General features: G+C 38.1%; 1 protein-coding gene across 1 annotated transcript in view; it reads right to left on the bottom strand.

The window, feature by feature from the left end:
• The window catches only part of mmd (mind-meld), a 1,597,006-nt gene that overhangs the window by 77,932 nt on the left and 1,500,140 nt on the right, over positions 1-18,934 (bottom strand). Inside the window, exons 21-22 of the mRNA XM_068225859.1 lie at positions 9,941-10,022; positions 9,177-9,272 (exon numbers count right to left, since the gene is read on the bottom strand). Of these exons, the coding sequence (XP_068081960.1) occupies positions 9,177-9,272; positions 9,941-10,022 (178 nt within the window). The remainder of the gene's footprint in view (positions 1-9,176; positions 9,273-9,940; positions 10,023-18,934) is intronic.

An 18,934-nucleotide genomic window follows, 5' to 3' on the forward strand; every position in this document is an offset into this window, starting at 1 on the left:
AGTAACTAACTAGAAATTTTGGGTATTTGGTTTTCAACCAATCAGGGTTTTCTTGTACATATTTAATTAGCCAATAAAAAACTGGGGGGTGTCGGGCATTAGTCCAGATCTCTCTCAAACCTTCCTCTCGGGTATAAAAGTGGGCAATTTTTCGAGCTAACTTGTCTTACTGATCGTCCATCGGCAAGCAGAACATCAGCTAAGGTAAAGGCCACCATATTTCTAACTCTGTAGGTGTCTCTGCTGGCTAATTCAAGGGGAAGGTTTCCAATCTTTACTAATGTAACTGTAAAATTACAAAAATGTAAATTTTTCTTTCTTCTTATGTAAAAGTTCAACTAGTCTATTGCACTTCACTAAAATCTGGAGATAGAGAGAGTGTTACCCTCTCAAATTCCTCTTCAATTTAATCTGGAGGTGACTGCAAATTTTGTAACTGTTTTCTCTATTGTAAATTGTTAACTCAACTTGTCCATCTAGTTACCTCAGTAGAATGGGATTAGCCCCTTTAACTTTGGGTCAGGAGCCCAAATAGGGTTTTACCTTGTGTGCAAATTCCAGGAGTACAAATATCTGCCTCTGCAGCATTTTGATTTTTGGGCCAGTAACTTTAACCTGTACTTTTTCACGAAGGCCCAGTAGAATGGGTACTCGATACCTCTCTATCATTTCTTCTATGTAAATTTGAGAGACAACAGATTACTGATAAGGTCTTGTTATACACTTAAGAAAATGGAAATTGCAACACCATGAAGGCATTAGTTGTTTGTGTTGATTTTCAAGATATAAAACGATGCCATGTAGCTATGTAAATGATCAAAGTTTCAGACCCATTGGATTGTTGCTACAGGTCTCCCCACGTGATTGGTCGCGGAGGAATAAACTCCAGTATATGTACTCTGGTGTAGCGTAGTTGACTTGCAGTCTGTGCAGTGAAGTGTTCCCTGTCAAACATGCCTCGACAACAGAGAAGAGCATGCTATCAACAACTGTCGCCATTTGAGAGGGCTTGGATAATTGGGCCATGTATGGCTGGATTATCGCTAAGGACTGTAGCTGCACGTGTTGGCCGACAGGCATCTATGGTACAGCGTGTATGGCAGCAGTGGTCAAATGAAGGTACCCACACTCGTAGACATGGCACAGGCCCAGCGCGACTGACAACTGTGAGAGAGGATCACCGCATCATTCAGATGGCCCGGATGGAACCCCATGCAAAAGCAGGGCAAATTCGAGCAGCCGTGGCACCCTACGTTACACAACAAACAGTTGGTAATCGCCTGCGTGCAGCTGGCTTACGAGCCCGTGTCCCTGCAGAAGGTGTTCCATTGACCCCACAACAGCGACGTGTAAGGCTGGCCTGGTGTCGAAAAAGATCGACGTGGGTCGCCGAATGGCACAGGGTCGTCTTTAGTGATGAATCGCGCTTCTGTCTTGCCCACAGTGATCGCTGGAATCGTGTGCGCTGATGTACCAGGGAAAGGGGCCGCGAGGATCTTATTGTCAAGAGGCACAAAGGGCCAACACCAAGCATTATGGTCTGGGGAGCTATTGGCTTTAATGTGAAATCACAATTAGTGCTTGTTGAGGGCACTAGGACTGCTCGACAGTACCTTGAAAGGGTACTCAATCCAGTGGTTGTCCCTATGATGGTGAACATTGCTAATGGGATGTTTGAGCAGGACAATGCCCAGGTTCACACTGCACGCATCTCCAGAGAAGCTCCCCACGATATCACAACCTTAGAATGGCCCGCCAGATCCCCGGACCTCAGTCCTATTGAGCATGTGTGTGACATGATGGGTCGACAACTGGCCAACCGTCCTCAGCCACCCACAACTCTGGAAGAACTGACCCGTGCAGTGCAGCAAGCATGGGCCACAATTCCTCAGGAAGCGATCCAGGGCCTTATTGACTCCATGCCTCGATGAATTCATCAATGTATTGCAGCTTGTGGTGGGCAAATCCTGTATTGATTGTTGTCCAAACTTGCAGTCAGAGGGACCTGAAAGTGTAATAATCGAATCACAACCAAACACTCGTCCCTCATGTTCAATTGCAGCAATCTAGCACCACTCCTTCTGGGTGTTGCAATTTCCATTTTCTTCAGTGTATGTAGGTTGTGCCTAGAGAGGGCAGAAAGTGTAAATTTTATTGAGCAAAGATGCTCTAATCACAAAAGTTGTCTTGAGTAGGCTGTAAGGGTTTGGGAGCGCTGTCTCCTTGGTAGAATTATAGAGCATAAAGGCTCTTTCTTGTAATTTGTGTAAATATTGAAAGGTGTCTTTGGAAGGCTGTAACTTGTAACCTTTGGAGCAAAAGCTGCTCGTGAAAATTGTGCGATTTAAATTGGGAGATTTGTCTCCTTGAGTATCAAACTAAGCACAAATGTAGTGACATATGGACTTTTGTAAATTGAGAGCTTGAAGCTCAAATTTTGTAACTAACCTTACTGAGTTTTTCTTTTTTTTTTTCCTACTTTGTACCTAACTAGCTCTGTTCTGTTAAAGTTTAATATCTCAAGAGAAATATAACCTTTATTTTAAAGTTTTAAATTAATCTTTGACTGTCCTAGATAGACCCATTCAAACCAGCACCTTCTTTTACCTCTCTGTTCCAAATAATAATAATAATAATAATAATAATAATAATAATAATAATAATAATAATAATAGCTCACTGTCTCATAGCATAAGCATGAGATGAGTATTTCACATACGGTAAGGGAAGAAGGCTACGGATGTGTATGAGATCAGTATTATTGTTATTACTTCAATGTGCTTTGAATTATTTTAATTATCTCCTGTCTAATATTCCTGTTTCAGCTACTATTCTATTAATGCATCAGGACAGTATAGTGATGTAAGATGGCAGTGGCCGCATGCTTCCGGCTACAGAATCCTGCTGCTCATTGCCAGTCTAAATCTATATGTCTGTGAGATGGTACGTAGTAGGCAGTGACAAGCATCATGCTGTGGTACCTAGTGAAAAAGTATGAAACCTACCAATGTTCGCGGCTACCAGACCCTCCCCTATGTTAAGGCCCTTCTCCATGCTCATATTTCTCGTACACATGCATAGTGAAACGCACCATACCTGGCGGGTCAAAATGGAAGACAGTCATCACAGTGGATGAAACATACATCCATCTCACTAGTACTGGTCACATTCGGTTGATTACATACTGTGACATCGATACCAAGGGTTGCAGAAATTTTGTTTTTACTCGACACTACTGGCACAGTTTTTCAAGTGGGTTTGTGGTTGTCACAGGATTTGGTTATGTGTGTAAGTCTATGAAACCACCAGTTGAAAGAGATGTTAAAGTGATTGCAAGATACTGTACCACCAGGAATCCATTATCACATCTATCTATCTATCTATCTATCTATCTATCTATCTAACTATCTATCTATCTAATAATAATAATGCTACTTGCTTAACATCCCACTAACTACTTTTACGGTTTTCGGAGACGCCGAGGTGCCGGAATTTTGTCCCGCAGGAGTTCTTTTACATGCCAGTAAATCTACCGACACGAGGCTGACATATTTGAGCACCTTCAAATATCACCGGACTGAGACAGGATCGAACCTGCCAAGTTGGGGTCAGAAGGCCAGCGCATCTATCTATCTATCTATCTATCTATCTATCTATCTATCTATCAGAGAGGCATCCCTCATTTGAATGGAATGGACTCATACCAGGTGCAGATACATATGGACAAGGCCTGAAGTCATACTGCTGTACCATCTTAGCATTTTTATCAGGAAAAGGAAAGGAAATTAGGAATTTGTTGATTCCATTTCAAGACATTCCTGTGAAGAGCCTGGATGCCAGTCCAATGGATTTCTGTGCATTTTGACTGTTAAAAAGTCTTCTCCAACATCATCCATGCACCCTGGGTGATCTAAGGAAAACTTGCAGGGGGGAATGGGACAGAATATTCATGCCTGTGCTCTGCCAGTGTTTGTTATGTGTATTATGCATTATTTAGTGTTGTACATTCTTGTTTGACAATGTGAGAGTTTGTTGTAACTCTCTAGTTCACCACCAGGTGGCAGGAAGTGTAGTGTTTTAAAATCATAATGAGTGCGCAGCTGATACTTGCCACTTTGCCTTGGCTACGCCTGTGTCAATCGTGGTTGCGAATTGACGCAATGTGATCAAGTGATGTTCATTTCACTATTCAAAGTTTGGCATGCCATCAGCATGGCACATTACAGGAATAAGTGTATATTTTGTACATTTTAGTGTTTGTAAATATTTAACTGCAATCTTTTTCATTAAAGATGTTTGACCATTCATGATACATCCATGTGATTTGAATTCAGTCCTATGAAGTCCATTAATCAACACTGAAGCAACACATTGGCAAGCTGTGCAGAGAAGAATTGTGGCAGAACTTCAATGAGAGTGAAGGGAAAGGAGACACCTTGGTGGAATGAAAAGGTGAAGGAGGTTGTTAAATAAAAGAAGAAAGCATGGCAAGAATGAAATAGAGGTAGGAAAGAAGGAAATAAGAATGTATCAAGAAATTAAAAGTAAGTGTAAAAAGTGGTAAATGAGGAAAAGAAAAAATGTTGGGAGAGATTCACACAAGAGTTGGAGAAGTATGTAAATGGTGAAACAAAGATGTTTGGATTGATAAAAAATAAGAGAGAATAAAAATTCTACACAACACAAGTGAAGGAAGAGTGTGGAAATGTAATAACAGACCCAGAGGAGATAAAGAATAAGTGGAAAGATTATTTTGATAAACTCATGAATGTGAGAAATGATGCAGAAGAGAGTGTAGTGGTAAATGAAGATGGTCCAGAAATGGAGTGTGTTATTGCAATGGCAGAGGTGGAAATGGCTGTTTAACAAATGAAAACAGGAAAAGCAACAGGGAAGGGTGAAATGTGTGTGGAAATGATAAAGGCAGATTGGTCTACATTGGTTATATAGGCTGCTAAGGTGTATATGGAGGGAAAAGCAAGTACCTGATAATTGGTGCAAAGGTGTAATAATACCAGTATTTAAGAAAGGTGACAGAAGGTTTTTTGACAGTTATTGAGAAATTACACTGTTATCACAAGCAGCCAAAATATTGGAGAGAATAATAGAAAGGAGGATGAGAGGAAGGGTGGAAAGAAATTTAGAAGAAGAGCCGTATGGGTTTTGACACGGTAGGTCAATGACAGACCCTATATTTGCCATGACATTGCTGATGGAAAAACAGTGGGAATATGGATACGTTCTGGTGACGGTATTCCTTGATCTAGAGAAGGCATACACTAGTGTTAATGGAGAAAAGGTGTGGGAAACCCTGGAAAAAAAAAAGATATGGAAAGCAATCAAGGGAACTAGTGAAAACAACTTTACAAAGGTACAAAAATTAAGTGTATCCTCCTAATTCAGTACATCATATAATTCCATCATTAGATGGAGTAATCAAATTCAAACATATTTCAGCTCAGTTGAGACATCTTCAGTGAAAAAAAGGGAACAGTTGAAATAATTAATATAATACAAGCTAAAAAATGCCAAAAAACATAATGAAGGAACAAATGAAAAACAAAAGAGAGACATGACGGAAGTAAAAGTTAGCACAATATACAATATTTACATCATCATGTGGAGCAAAAAACAACTCACTACAATAAAATATAGTGAAAACAGGGTTAATACAAAACATAATTGAAACTTAAAACTGTGTTAAGCTAGGAAGAAAAGAAATGAAAACAAATGATACAGATGGAAATGAACAAGTGCACATAGTGAGGATACAGACCTCTTAGTTTACAAAATATTGATTTTATAACAATTCAAAACAGGTTGAAATCACTGTGTCAAAAATTCAGGCCAAAAGTCTGTCTTTGTGGAAACACTTTCAAATCAAATGGCTAGGAGGGGAGCGGAAGCGAAAAAGTTGGAGAAACCAAGCCTGAGATAACGTGTAGGCGAAATGCCTGTGACATGTGATGGAAAACGCAGATGAAATTTAAAACTTTAGAACAGCAGCATTCTCAATATCTTCTTAAACTACCGGTCCCATTTTTGATTATTGTTTCATAATGTTGGCTGGTTGGTTTGCCTTATTATAAAAGGTCGGAAGGGCTGTGACATAAAATTGAGAAGCTGTGTTAGAGGAGATGACGGATGCATGGTAAACTGTAAGTGAATTAGTGGAAACCGTCAATGAAGTTCCAATCTGTAATGGGCAAAAATGAGGTTGTATGAGAAACTTGGGTTAATAAGTAAAAAGTGTGAAATGGGTGTGAAGAAAGCTTTAAACTTACGGTGTTGAGGGTGGTTGTCCTCTCAAATGGCCTGGCCTTCTCAAAGTAACGGTCTCGTTCGCACGATCGAGTCTATTGTTGGCACAGCTGTGTTTGCGAGGATGGAAGGAGCGGAAGGGGAAGGGAGGTACAGGGCTGGTGGGGAGAGGGTGGTGAGGGGGGAGTGGTGGTGAGTTGGAGAGATGGAGGCAGGGTTTGTTTATATTATTGAAGTTCTGACAAATATATGGAATGAAATTTTCAAGTAGAATGTTCTTTTTTCATTGAGTTCATTTAAATTGTGAGAGGGATTCATAAACTGATCTAAATCGATGTGGATGCTCTTGAGAAAGTTGAACAAGGTGCATTTTTGCTCATAATGGAAGATCTTAAGATCCTTATCTATCGAGGTGTATTTGTGGCTGGATGCTTTATGATGTTCACTTATAGCTGAAAAACGATTATATTTGACGATTTCCACTTGTTCACTTACAGTTTACCGTGCATCTGTTATCTCCTCTAACACAGCTTCTCAATTTTATGTCACAGCCCTTCCGATCTTTTATAATAAGGCAAACCAACCAGCCAACATTATGAAACAATAATCAAGAATGGGACTGCTAGTTTGAGAAGATATTGAAAATGCTGCTGTTCTAAAGTTTTAATTTTCATCTGCATTTTCCATCACATGTCACAGGCATTTTGCCTACTCGTTATCTCAGGCTTGGTTTCTCAAACTTTTTTCATCCCGCTCCCCTCCTAGCCATTTGATGTGAGAGCATTTCCACAAAGACAGACTTTTGACCTGAATTTTCAACATAGTGATTTCATCCTGTTTTGAATTATTATAAAATCAATATTTTGTAAACTAAGAGGTCTGCAACCTCGCTATGTGCACTTGTTGTTCAATTCCATCTGTATCATTTGTTTTCATTTCTTTTCTTCCTAGCTTAACACAGTTTTAAGTTTTAATTATGTTTTGTATTAACCTCTGTTTTCACTATATTTTATTGCAGCGAGTTGTTTTTTGCTCCACATGATGATGTAAATATTGTATATTGTGCTAACTTTTGTTTCCGTCATGTCTATCTTTTGTTTTTTCATTTGTTGCTTCATTATGTTTTTTTTGGCATTTTTAGCTTATGTAAATTATTTTAACCCCTCCCTTTTTCTCACTGAAGATGGCTCAAACAAACCGAAACATGTTTGAATTTGATTACTCCATCTAATGATGGAATTATATGATGTATTGAATTAGGAGGATACACTCAATCTTTTACCTTTGTAAAGTGAAAACTGTCAATACAGAATGATTCTAATGTCTTGTAATAGTGAAAACAATGTAATAAGAATTGTTCCAGTTGTGTCCAGACGGCACTGGGGAGAACAGATTGGTTTAGAAACCAAACTGGACTAAGGCAGGAAAGTGTATTGTCTCCACCTATGTTTATAATGGTAATGGATGAAATTCTCAAGGAAACAAAGACAAGATATGAAGGGGATATGAAAATATTGTTGTTTGCAGATGACATAGTGATCTGGGGAGTCAACAGTACAGAAGTGCAAATACATTTAGAGGCTTCAAATGACAATATTGAGATATATGGTACGAAAATCAATGTGGAGAAGAGCAAATCAGTGGTGATAACAAGAGGAGAAAGAGATGGAAAAGGAATCGTTAGTATCAGGGGACAAAACCTTGAGGTTGTTGTATACTTCAAATATTTGGGATGTGAAATAATGCAAGATGCAAGGTTGGATAAGGAGATCAGCAGAAGTGTACAAGCAGGAAAAATTTTTTACTAGAATGTAAGGGACCTGGTGTGGAACAATGAAGTTCCTATAAAATTTAAAGAGATAATGTACAAGATGTACCATATCCCTACATTAACGTATGCCTCAGAGACTTGGACTTTGACGAGTAATGAGAGTAAAATGCAGGCCAGTGAGATGACGTTCCTGAGGAGTATTGTAGAGAAGACAAGGAGAGACAGAGTAAGAAATGTTGAGGTCAGAAAAGAGATAGGGGTAGAAAAACTGAGTGGTAGGATGGAGAAAAATAAATTGAGATGGTTTGGAGATGTTATGAGGATGGAGGAGGGAAAGGATACTGGGCCCTTCTTTAAATGATGGTGAAAGAAAGATTAGTATTTGTCTAAGCTTTTCATATCAAGTGCATTCATGTTACCACTCCAGTGGTCGCGCGGATCACAATAGTGATCCAGCCGTTTAGTTTTTTCACTCCTGTTTCTTTGTATGACTGTTGACCTTGAGCAACTGTGTGCCTTCCTTGTGCCCCATCCCCTCTCCGATAATGCAGTAGTCTGCTAACCTTGACTGATGGTTATTGCGTTATAAAGCAATTTATTGTTATGGATCACAACTGTGATCTGTGCGACCACTAGCGTGACTTTTTTTTACTTTTTTTTTCTTTCTTATAATTGTGTCTAATCTCAGTTCATATGCATATATCTACTCCGTTTTATGCTTTTATATTCATTATTGGTATATAAGTACAAAATGGGTGACTATGATAATATAAACCGATGGCTGAATGAACCAGACACTGAGGTACCTCAAAAATATTATGGAGGGAGTAAGTGAGACAAATCACAATGTCCGGTAATTTTTCAGGTATTTTTCATAGATGCATGCATAAATATATTATATTGTACAGAAAATAAAGTTTTTTCACAATGCATAATCATATTCATTGAATAAATAGCATAGAATAGCCTTATAACACAAATAAAGTACGGATCACAACTGTGATCCTCGCGACCACTGAGGTGACTTTTCTTCGCACGACCACCGGAGTGTTAAGTTAACATTAATCCTCATTTAAATACTTCTTGAGCAAATTATATTAACTCTTGAAACCTACATTAATTTATCAAAAATGTGGAAACATACCCCATGGCCTGAACACTCCAGATTGTTGTGGTTGCTTGGACATTTGCCCTGATCTATGTGGGGGAAGATGCTAGTGCATGTTTGATTCACACAGATCTGAAATCACAAAGTAATGTGTAATTATAGCTTCAATATTTGTATTTCATTAGATGGCTCAGGAAAGCATTACCTCCCTAGGAGAAAAAAACACATTTGAGAATCTTAAATTCAATGATAGGAGAACCATGGTGAATAAATACACAATCACTCAGTTAATCTAGTATATCATTTAAGGTACTGGAAATCTCACAACTATCCATTGAGTAAAAACCACGAAATGCCTCAGTCAGAATAGCTGAGTTAAAAATATCAGATTCAAGACCGCAAGATAAAGTTGAATAGGTAAATAAAGAGGAAATGCAAATTAGTATAGTACATGAATTCAAATAATTAGTATAATAATAAGAATACATTTTTATTTCATTTTGGTACAACATTCCAGTAGAATAGCTTAGGTTACATGTGTTCACAGTAAGTGTTCACAGTAAGATTATATTCACACCACATAGAATAAATAAAGATAAGGAAATACATTAGATCCATCAATATACACAAACTTTCCCTAATGGATGGAATCATAATAACTAGAAGTCACATGTAAAAAAGAAGAAACATCCAAAATTGCTACAAAATAGTCATTGTAAGTTAATATTGATTTAATTCAAACTACGTGTAAATCAAAATTTCCAATGATATCACAACGACTGCACTAATTCTTTACATACCAGATTATCTCCACATGGTGTTCCATCGCGAACCAGTCCCATATCTGGAATGTCGGGTGATTCAATGATGCCACTTGTTGCCCTGTACATAACATTGATACTGAAGAAATACTGACCTCTATTTCATACCCCAAACCACTTATAGGTTTTGAGCATGTTTTAATTCATGGACAATGTGGTTCAGAAATGCACATACCAAAATTGGTTGCAAATCACCTCCTTTGAAATATATTTAACATGATGTACTTCTTTTATTAATATGTACTTCTGTTTAAATATTTCATATTTTTATACCAGTACTTTATTGTAAAAAGGTAATATGAATAATTCAGGGAAGTACCTGGAAACTCCAAAGAAGGTATTAATAAAATGCTAAATCTGGTATTTGCAAAACATAAATGGAAATGTACTGTGAAGTAAGGCTTCTTTGTATGCAGAGAACTCTCCTAACTGATAAAATTTGCTAGTACTTTTGTCACACCAGCCTCAATCACAATCAATTTGATTAAGTGCACATTGTTAGATAAATTTCATGATCAATCCAAATTTTATAAATTACCAGTATTAATGGTAATGATAGCTGTAAAATAATGATAGAAAAGTTTTGTCAAATTCTGTAAGTTAAGTGAACACCTGACATTATGAAAATTTATGTGGTAACAAATAAAAAAATAATTGCACATGACCATGAGATATCTCTGGTCTTTGTACATTTTTAGTAAAATACACCTATTACATTTCACTTTCTGTAATTTATTTTTACATTGTGTACAATCAAGAGAATCAAAACCCTTCTTATATCTGCAAAACATGGGTCCTGCCTGACTTCAGTTATACTTTTATGGGACTTCTATTACACATTTCAATTAAATTTAACTGGAAGAAGTGTGATAGATTTAATAAAATGTTAAGTTTATGGATTTACTGCATACCAGTATTTGTAACCAAAAGGAGTTCTTCATATAAACACCTTTTTGATGTTTCTTTCTATAGGTAAAAGGACAGTTTGAGTGTCAAGTATGTGAAAATTCTTTAATTAGTCCTAAGAAAGTGATAGAAAGAAGAAACGGTGAATGTCATTGATGTGCAGACTCAACATATTCCATTTTATATAGTAATGAAGTGCTCTGTATAGCTGAATGCTTCAGTTAATATTTGATAAAACAAATATTTTAAAATTTTATCTCCAACATTTAGAATTCTATTACAAGGTGGAAAACATCTGCAGAGGCCAATTTGTGACTGGATGCAATGTGCACTGTTTGAATGATGTAAGATTGCAGCCAATTTTATGCAGCCTTTTCATATACCGGTAGTTATTTCCTTGCATATGCATGCTGAGGTGAGCAAATGAGAGGTTATTGTTTAAAATTAGTGAATATACTACTCATACCCTGAGCCTGCGATAGACAAATGCTGTGTTATAAACCCTGTGCATTTTGCATAAATAACGCAAAGCTACATATATATATATATCACTGCAGTTGTTAGAATGAAACATGGAAATACACAAGTATCCATACTACATACAACATATAACAAAGATTTAAAATGTTATCTCCAACATTTAGAATTCCATTACATGGTGGAAAACATCTGTGTACAACTTTATAACTGAAGTGTAATAACAGAGGGGAAAAGAAGTTATGTGAAAAATTGAGTACACTTTACCAGTGGTGTAGCATTTCTGGTTAGGAACTTACTGCCTACATACTGTTCCCAACATTTTGGGACAGAACTCTGTTGGTATTTAAGTATTCAGTCAAGTGGTTTTTTAAGAGTGCTCAAATATGAGAGATCCATGTTAAATGATTTACTGCTATAATAAAATACAGGAAGAATTCTGTAATCTAGCATCTCTTAAGACCTTTCATAAAGAAAATGATGTTGATTACTTTTTTTAAATTTCCAATATCTAACCACTAGTAACATTACCATATGGCACTCACTGAGTACATTCCAATTTATAATTTGCTTGTGCAAACATTACAAATATATTTTTCTTGTATTATACAGTATATGATTTATCACATTTACAGATACAAAAATAATATAAAGGTTACTTATATTCATGATACAATTACCTTCATCCTTCTTTGAGATTTCAATAAATTCATCACGCACTTTAGATCATTCATTGAATTATTATTATTATTATTATTATTATTATTATTATTATTATTATTATTATTACTGTAGCTGAGCATAAATCAGAAATAAAACATTTAGAAGTATATTAAAAAAAAAAATTTAAAAAGGAAAATTAGCAGTGTGTTTTTCATTTTCTTTATATATTTAAAGTAGAAATGTGTATTTGATGGAGTAAGCCACATAAAGTACCCTTAACTTACCTTTTCACTTAACTTCCCCCCCCCCCACCCCCCTCTGTTATTACACTTCATTTATAAAGAACTATTAACCTTAAATGCTGGAAGAAATTGCTAGAAATAACTATATCCCTGACTGGTGTGATGATGATTGTAGTTTTGAAGTTTTCTTCTTTACTAAAATACATAGTAGAAAACCCTATCAAATTAATTATTACTGCTGTCAAATTCTGGTATGTATTTTTCTGGAACACATTATGCAAGAAGTCCAAACCACAAAAAATTATATACACTGCCAGAAAAAAAAAGACATGCAACATCCTCAAAGACTCCGTTCAGTGGCACCAGGGCATAATATGTGCATACTGAGGGGTTGTTGTGTTAGTGATTCATTTGTCACGGACATCAGCAATCAGATGGTGCTCAGGAGGCCTGTTCATGTGCACTCGGTTTTGACTCTGCAGGCAGTAACTGTGCTGAGGTTAGAGGTGAACAGTGCTTGCAACATTCATTCTAGGGTACAACCATGATGCCCTGCCAATGAGTACATGCTCCTGTTGAACAACTTCAGCCATTTGAATGGGGTCACATTTTGGGCCTGCGGGAAGCTGGATGGACGTATGGACCGATTGCTGCACATGTTGGGCATGGTGTATCGGTGATGTGTCGCTGCTTTCAACAGTGGTCTGTGGAACATTCCCACACCCGTAGACCAGGCTCCAGAAATCTGCGTAGTACAACAGCACATAAAGATCGACGCATTGTGTTAGAAGCGGTGGCCGACCGAACATCATCAAGGAATGAAATCCGGACACATGTTGCACCTGCTGTGTCACCAGGGACCATTGGGAACTGTCTGCTTGCAGCAGGATTATGATTCCTTGTGCCTTTGGTCAGACTACCACTGACACCATGAGACCACCAAGCATGGATATTCTGGTGTTGTGAAAGATTCGACTGGAGAGGGGAATAGCACTCTGTTGTCTTCAGTGATGGGAGTAGGTTCTGACTCTTTGCAACTGATGGATATACACATGTATGGCACAGACCTGGTGAGCGGCCTATTCCAGAGTGCATTCACCCACGAAGCCCAGGTCTCACCCCAAGCTTTATGGTGTGGGGCGCCATCAGTTAAACTCGCAGTCACAGTTGGTGTTTCTGCAGGTTACCGTAACCAGTGCCTGCTACATTGCACAGGTTGTTGTCCCCAGGCTCTGCAATTTCTTCGACAGGAAGGTGATGTGCTTTTTCAGCAGGAGAGTGCACACCTACACATAGCTGCTGCAATGCAACATGCTCTACGTGGTGTACAACAACTTCCCTGGCCAGCAAGATCACCGGATCTCTCGCCGATCGAACATGTATGGGACATGATAAAGCAGGAACTTACTCATTCTCCAGAGCCTGCAAGAACCATTGCCAAACTGCATCGAAAGTTGCAAGATGCTTGGGACAATCTATCGCAGGATGCCATTCGGCATCTTTACGATCGTTTGCATGCGCGAATACATGCCTGCATTGCCACCAGAGAGGTGGGGAGGGGTACACTGTGTATTGATGCAACTGTTTGGGCACATTTTACTGTGACATGTGTGTTTTATGTGGTCTGAATTTGTAATCTATACTCCTGCAATGATGAACTACCTGTCACATCACTTGTCAATAAAATGACCTTGTCCTTGAGGATGTTGTATGTTTTATTTTCTGGCAGTGTATATATATAGGTAACAACATTTATAAATGAAATACATCATCCATTAAATTAAACCTTAACATAGAACATTTACATGTTAACATACCAAAGCACCATTTTGCTTCTGAGCCTATATCCTTTCTATTTAGATATTTGGCCTATACTAAATCAGTCCAGTTATGGAATGACATGAGAAAAATATCAAGGTTCATCATATTAGAGTTAGATAGTAACCTCCTTGGAAGGAAGGCGATAGTTTCAAGTGAAATATTGCTACAACTGAAGATTATGCTTAGACAGCAATGAAAGTCTTAAAGTTATGTATGGTAAATTAAATAAGAACAATCCAGTAAACATTCCTCAGCTTATCCCAGATATTACTGGAGTTGCTGGAGTCGCTCTGGCTCATTCCATGTTTCGACTGTGGGATTAAGCTTGTATATCCCGCCTGATGATGCACGAGCTATTTAAGGTAAAAATTCTAATCAAGGATCCACTAAGATTTGAACCACCCATGTAGGTAGCCAGCAAGTAAGGTCACTATTTTAATCATGACCCTTCACTCTCTATAACGGTTAACCAATATAGTGTATGTAATAAGATGTCACCGTCAAATGAGTATTATTTATATCTAAATATGAAATTTACATTTTTTAAAAATTGTAAGATAGGTTACTGTTTTCAATCGCATCTCATTGTTTATCATAATGATAGTATTCCTACATGGGAACTTTGCTTCTTAATGTACTTAATTTAGCTGAATATTCACGAAGCATTGTAAGAAAAGTGTTGTGACGTATAGTGTGTGGAGTGTAAAAGAAGGCAAGTTAGTGATTTGGAAATGTGTTATGACTGCATGGTGAAGAAAATTTATCAGAATGTGATAATTACACTGTCTAAGAAGCAAAAACAGGACAAACTGGATTGTTGGATGCACTAGCGAGCGGCTGGCTGTTCCAAGAGCTCTGTATTATCTTAGTGATAAAGTAGTTGATACTTGTAGAAATTTAGGTAAGAGAGAGAGAGAGAGAGAGAGAGGGAGGGGGTGTGTGTGTGTGTGAGTGATACATTTAGTTCCACAACAAATATTGGTGTTTAGTGTTTGTTTGTAGTAACTGAGATTAGTGGTATTTATTTACATTTTCATACTGAGGTGTTCCAAAGGTGTTCGCTAGATTACAAGTTATAGGTTGGGATTGCATGAAAGAAGAAATATCTTCTTTTCAAAAAAATATTACTACTTCAATATCAGTAGGTTTGTTAATAGAAATCAATCAATCAATCAATCAATCAATCAATCAATCAATCAATCCTGATCTGCATTTAGGGCAGTCACCTAGGTGGCAGATTCCCTATCTATCGTTTTCCTAGCCTTCTCTTAAATGATTTCAAAGAATAGGTAAGTTATTCAAAACCCTAAATCCCCTTCTGATAAAGTAATATTTGCCCCAATTTGTTCTCTTGAATTCGAACTATATCTTCATATTGTGATCCTTCCTACTTTTAAAGACACCACTCAAACTTATTCGTCTACTAATATCTATCCATGCCATCTCTCCAAGGACAGCTCAAAACATTCCACTTAGTTGAGCAACTTGCCTCCTTTCTCCCAAGTCATCCCAGCCCAAATTTTTGCAAAATTTTTGTAACGCTAGTGTTTTGTCGGAAATCACCCAGAATAAATTGAGCTGCTTTCCTTTGTTTTTTTTTTCCAGTTCTTGAATCAACTAATCCTGGTGAGGGTCCCATACACTGGAATCATACTCTATTTGGGGTCTTACCAGATACTTATTTCCCTCTCCTTTACATCCTTACTACAACCCCTAAATACCCTCATAACCATGTGCAGAGATCTCTACCCTTTATTTACAATCCAATTTATGTGATCACCCCAATGAAATATATTCAATCAATCAGTCAATCAATCAATCAATCAATCAATCAATCAATCAATGAGGATAAATCGGGACAAATGTTCAATTTTTAGGAAGGGGAATTAGGGATTGAAAGAACTTACTAATGGAGATGTTCAATAAATTTCCAGTTTCTTTGTAATCATTAAAGAAAAAGGCTAGGAAAAAAACAGCTAGGAAATCTGCTACCTGGGCAACTGCCCTAAATGCAGATCAGGATTGATTGATTGATTGATTGATTGATTGATTGATTGATTGATTGATTGATTGATTGATTGATTGATTGATCGATCGATCGATCGATCGATCGATGCAGTGGCTGCCGAGCGCATGTATACTGAAATTTGCCGAATTAAGGTGGAGTTTGCTAAAGAGGAGGAAATTACTAGATTATTGAGAGACTTAGAAAAAGCTCAGGAAAAATCCATGTCTTTGTGAGCATAAAATCATCATAGAAGAGAAAGAATTAAAAGAATACCAGATGTTTCCCAGAAGTTTCACAAGCGATAGCAGCCCCAATAAAAAGACATGAAAAAGACATGACGTAGATTATGCATCGCCCATAACAACAGGGTCTAGTAAATTCAGAAGAAGATGATATAGTGGAATGTACAAGAGAGAGTTCTGATAATCAGAGTAAATTAAATACCTTGGGGGAAGACCAAAGGAGGTTAAGCCTAAAACTCGTGTTTTGCTAAGAGACTTGATGGTCAGGAATGTGAGTGTGAATATGAAGAATTCAATTACCGAGCAAGTGGTTGTACGGTTTGGATCATGTGGCTATCAGCTTTCGTTCAGCAGATAATATGTTCGAACACCACTGTCGGCAGCCCTGAAAATGGTTTACCATGGCATCAAATTTTTACACCACGCAAATGATGGGGCTGTACCACTATTAAGGCCAGAGTTACTTCCTTTCCACTCCTAGTCCTATCCTACCCCACCCCACTGTTGCCAAAGGACCTGTACCGGGTGTATCAGTACTATACCTACAAAAATATCAGGGATGCTCTTCGTGTTATGTTAAGAACGATGGTGCGATCGGATTGGCAGAGAAAAATTTTCTTTTTGAGAATATGAGGTTACTTCATTACTTCCAGGCTTGATTTTCAAATTGATGAACTCGCCATATTTGCTATGACAGAGCACAAGCTGCTGCTATATTTCAGGGAAGAGAAGGGGAGGGAGGGGAAATGGGGTGTTGGAGAGCTGCTAAGAATAACTACCACATGAATCGCTACAATATCCGATTCTTCCCATCAGCTTTCTGAGTAAATGGACAGCAGTATTCAATTGATTTTTTTTTCTTTTCTACAGTTTGCTTTACGTTGCACCAACATACACAGAGTGTATCAGAACTATACTAACAAAAAAATCAGGGATGCTCTTTGTGTTACGTTAAGAACAATGGAGAAATCAGATTGACGGAGAAAGTTTTCTTTTAGAGAAAACTAGCTGATGTACCCGTGCTTCGCTACAGGGTTCTCAGAAAGACTGACTTTGTGGTTTTCCTAACTGAAGTCAACATAGGTCATTACAAAAACGTCAGTAGGAATGTAGCGATTAAAAGCAATGTTATCACATAAAGTACTCGATCAAATGAAAAACTACACATTTTCTCACTTTTAACGAACAGTACTACGGTCAAATGCCTGAAAAGCCTTACATCTGTTCTATTTTTGACATGCTCTATTGGTGAAAAATATCTAATTCCCTTCATGAGAACTTAGAATTTTCCATTCGGAATTGCTAGGCGGCCAAAATTCCATTGTGGAGATTTATCTCCCGTATGCAGTTATCAGACTGTGCCTCTTATAATGGGCTTCTGATCAGTTCACCTGCATGCACCCTAGCGTCAGTGAGTATGGTCTGACACATCCCACTCTGATGAGTCTAGTGTCAGACCTAAGACGAAACGCTGGTTAATAGAGCAAACGTCTGAAAAGCCTTACATATGTTCTACAGTACTACGGTGCCGATCAAACAGATCAATGTCCTAGAGCTGAAATGACCAGGCCACAGACAGCCGTGAAGACTTCTCTGCTATTATTCCGTTAAATATGCACACTTCTCATTCCAATCAGTGCCTCAGAGTAGGGATTGAATAGCTCGAATGCTATGATGAACCAGTGTGTTTACTTACCAGTAGTATCGGAATATTTATGAAACAAAGGAATGGCATGCTAAAGAAGAAAGTTACCTAACTCCCCAGGTACTTCCCGCCAGTATTTAGGCAGACTGTTCCACTTGTACGACTGGGCGAGTTGGCTGTGTGGTTAGGGCCACGCAGCTGTGAGCTTGTATCCGGTAGATAGTGGATTCGAACCCCATTATAGGCAGCCCTGAAGATGTTATTCCGTGGATTCCCATTTTCACACCAGGCATATGCTGGGGCTGTACCTTAATTCAGGCCAGGCCACTTCCTTCACACTCATAGCCCTTTCCTATCCCATCGTCACCATAAGACCTACCTGTGACGGTGCGACGTAAGGCATATGTTAAAAAAATACTCGGTACGCAGCAGTAATCCTATCTATCGGAAATGAAATGGCGTATGGCTTTTAGTGCCGGGAATGTCCGAGGACATGTTCGGCTCGCCAGGTGCAGGTCTTTTGACTTGACTCCCGTAAGCGACCTGCACGTCGTGATGGGGATGAAATGATGATGAAGACGACACATACACCCAGCACCGTGCCAGAGAAATTAACCAATGATGGTTAAAATTCCCGACCCTGCCGGGAATCGAACCCAGGACCCCAATGGCCAAAGGCCAGCACGCTAACCATTTAGCCATGGAGCCGGACAATATCTATCGGAGATGAGTGGAAACAGAAGACAAAGCACATCACAACAAAAAATGGTCAATGTAATGTTATTGTTGATCAATTTTGTGAGCTTTCTACATTGTAGTTCTTCGCATTTAGTTTTCTTTAGTCTGTGATATTAGGGCATCTTATAAAATTATTTATAGCGTAGACTCTAGTTCCTTATTCTCCGACTTTACATACCGATTTTCATTAAATCCTGTTTACCCATTTTCTCGTGAATCGGCGCTGATAAG

This window comes from Anabrus simplex, chromosome 2 (assembly GCF_040414725.1).
Source record: "Anabrus simplex isolate iqAnaSimp1 chromosome 2, ASM4041472v1, whole genome shotgun sequence".
Lineage (NCBI taxonomy): Eukaryota > Metazoa > Arthropoda > Insecta > Orthoptera > Tettigoniidae > Anabrus > Anabrus simplex.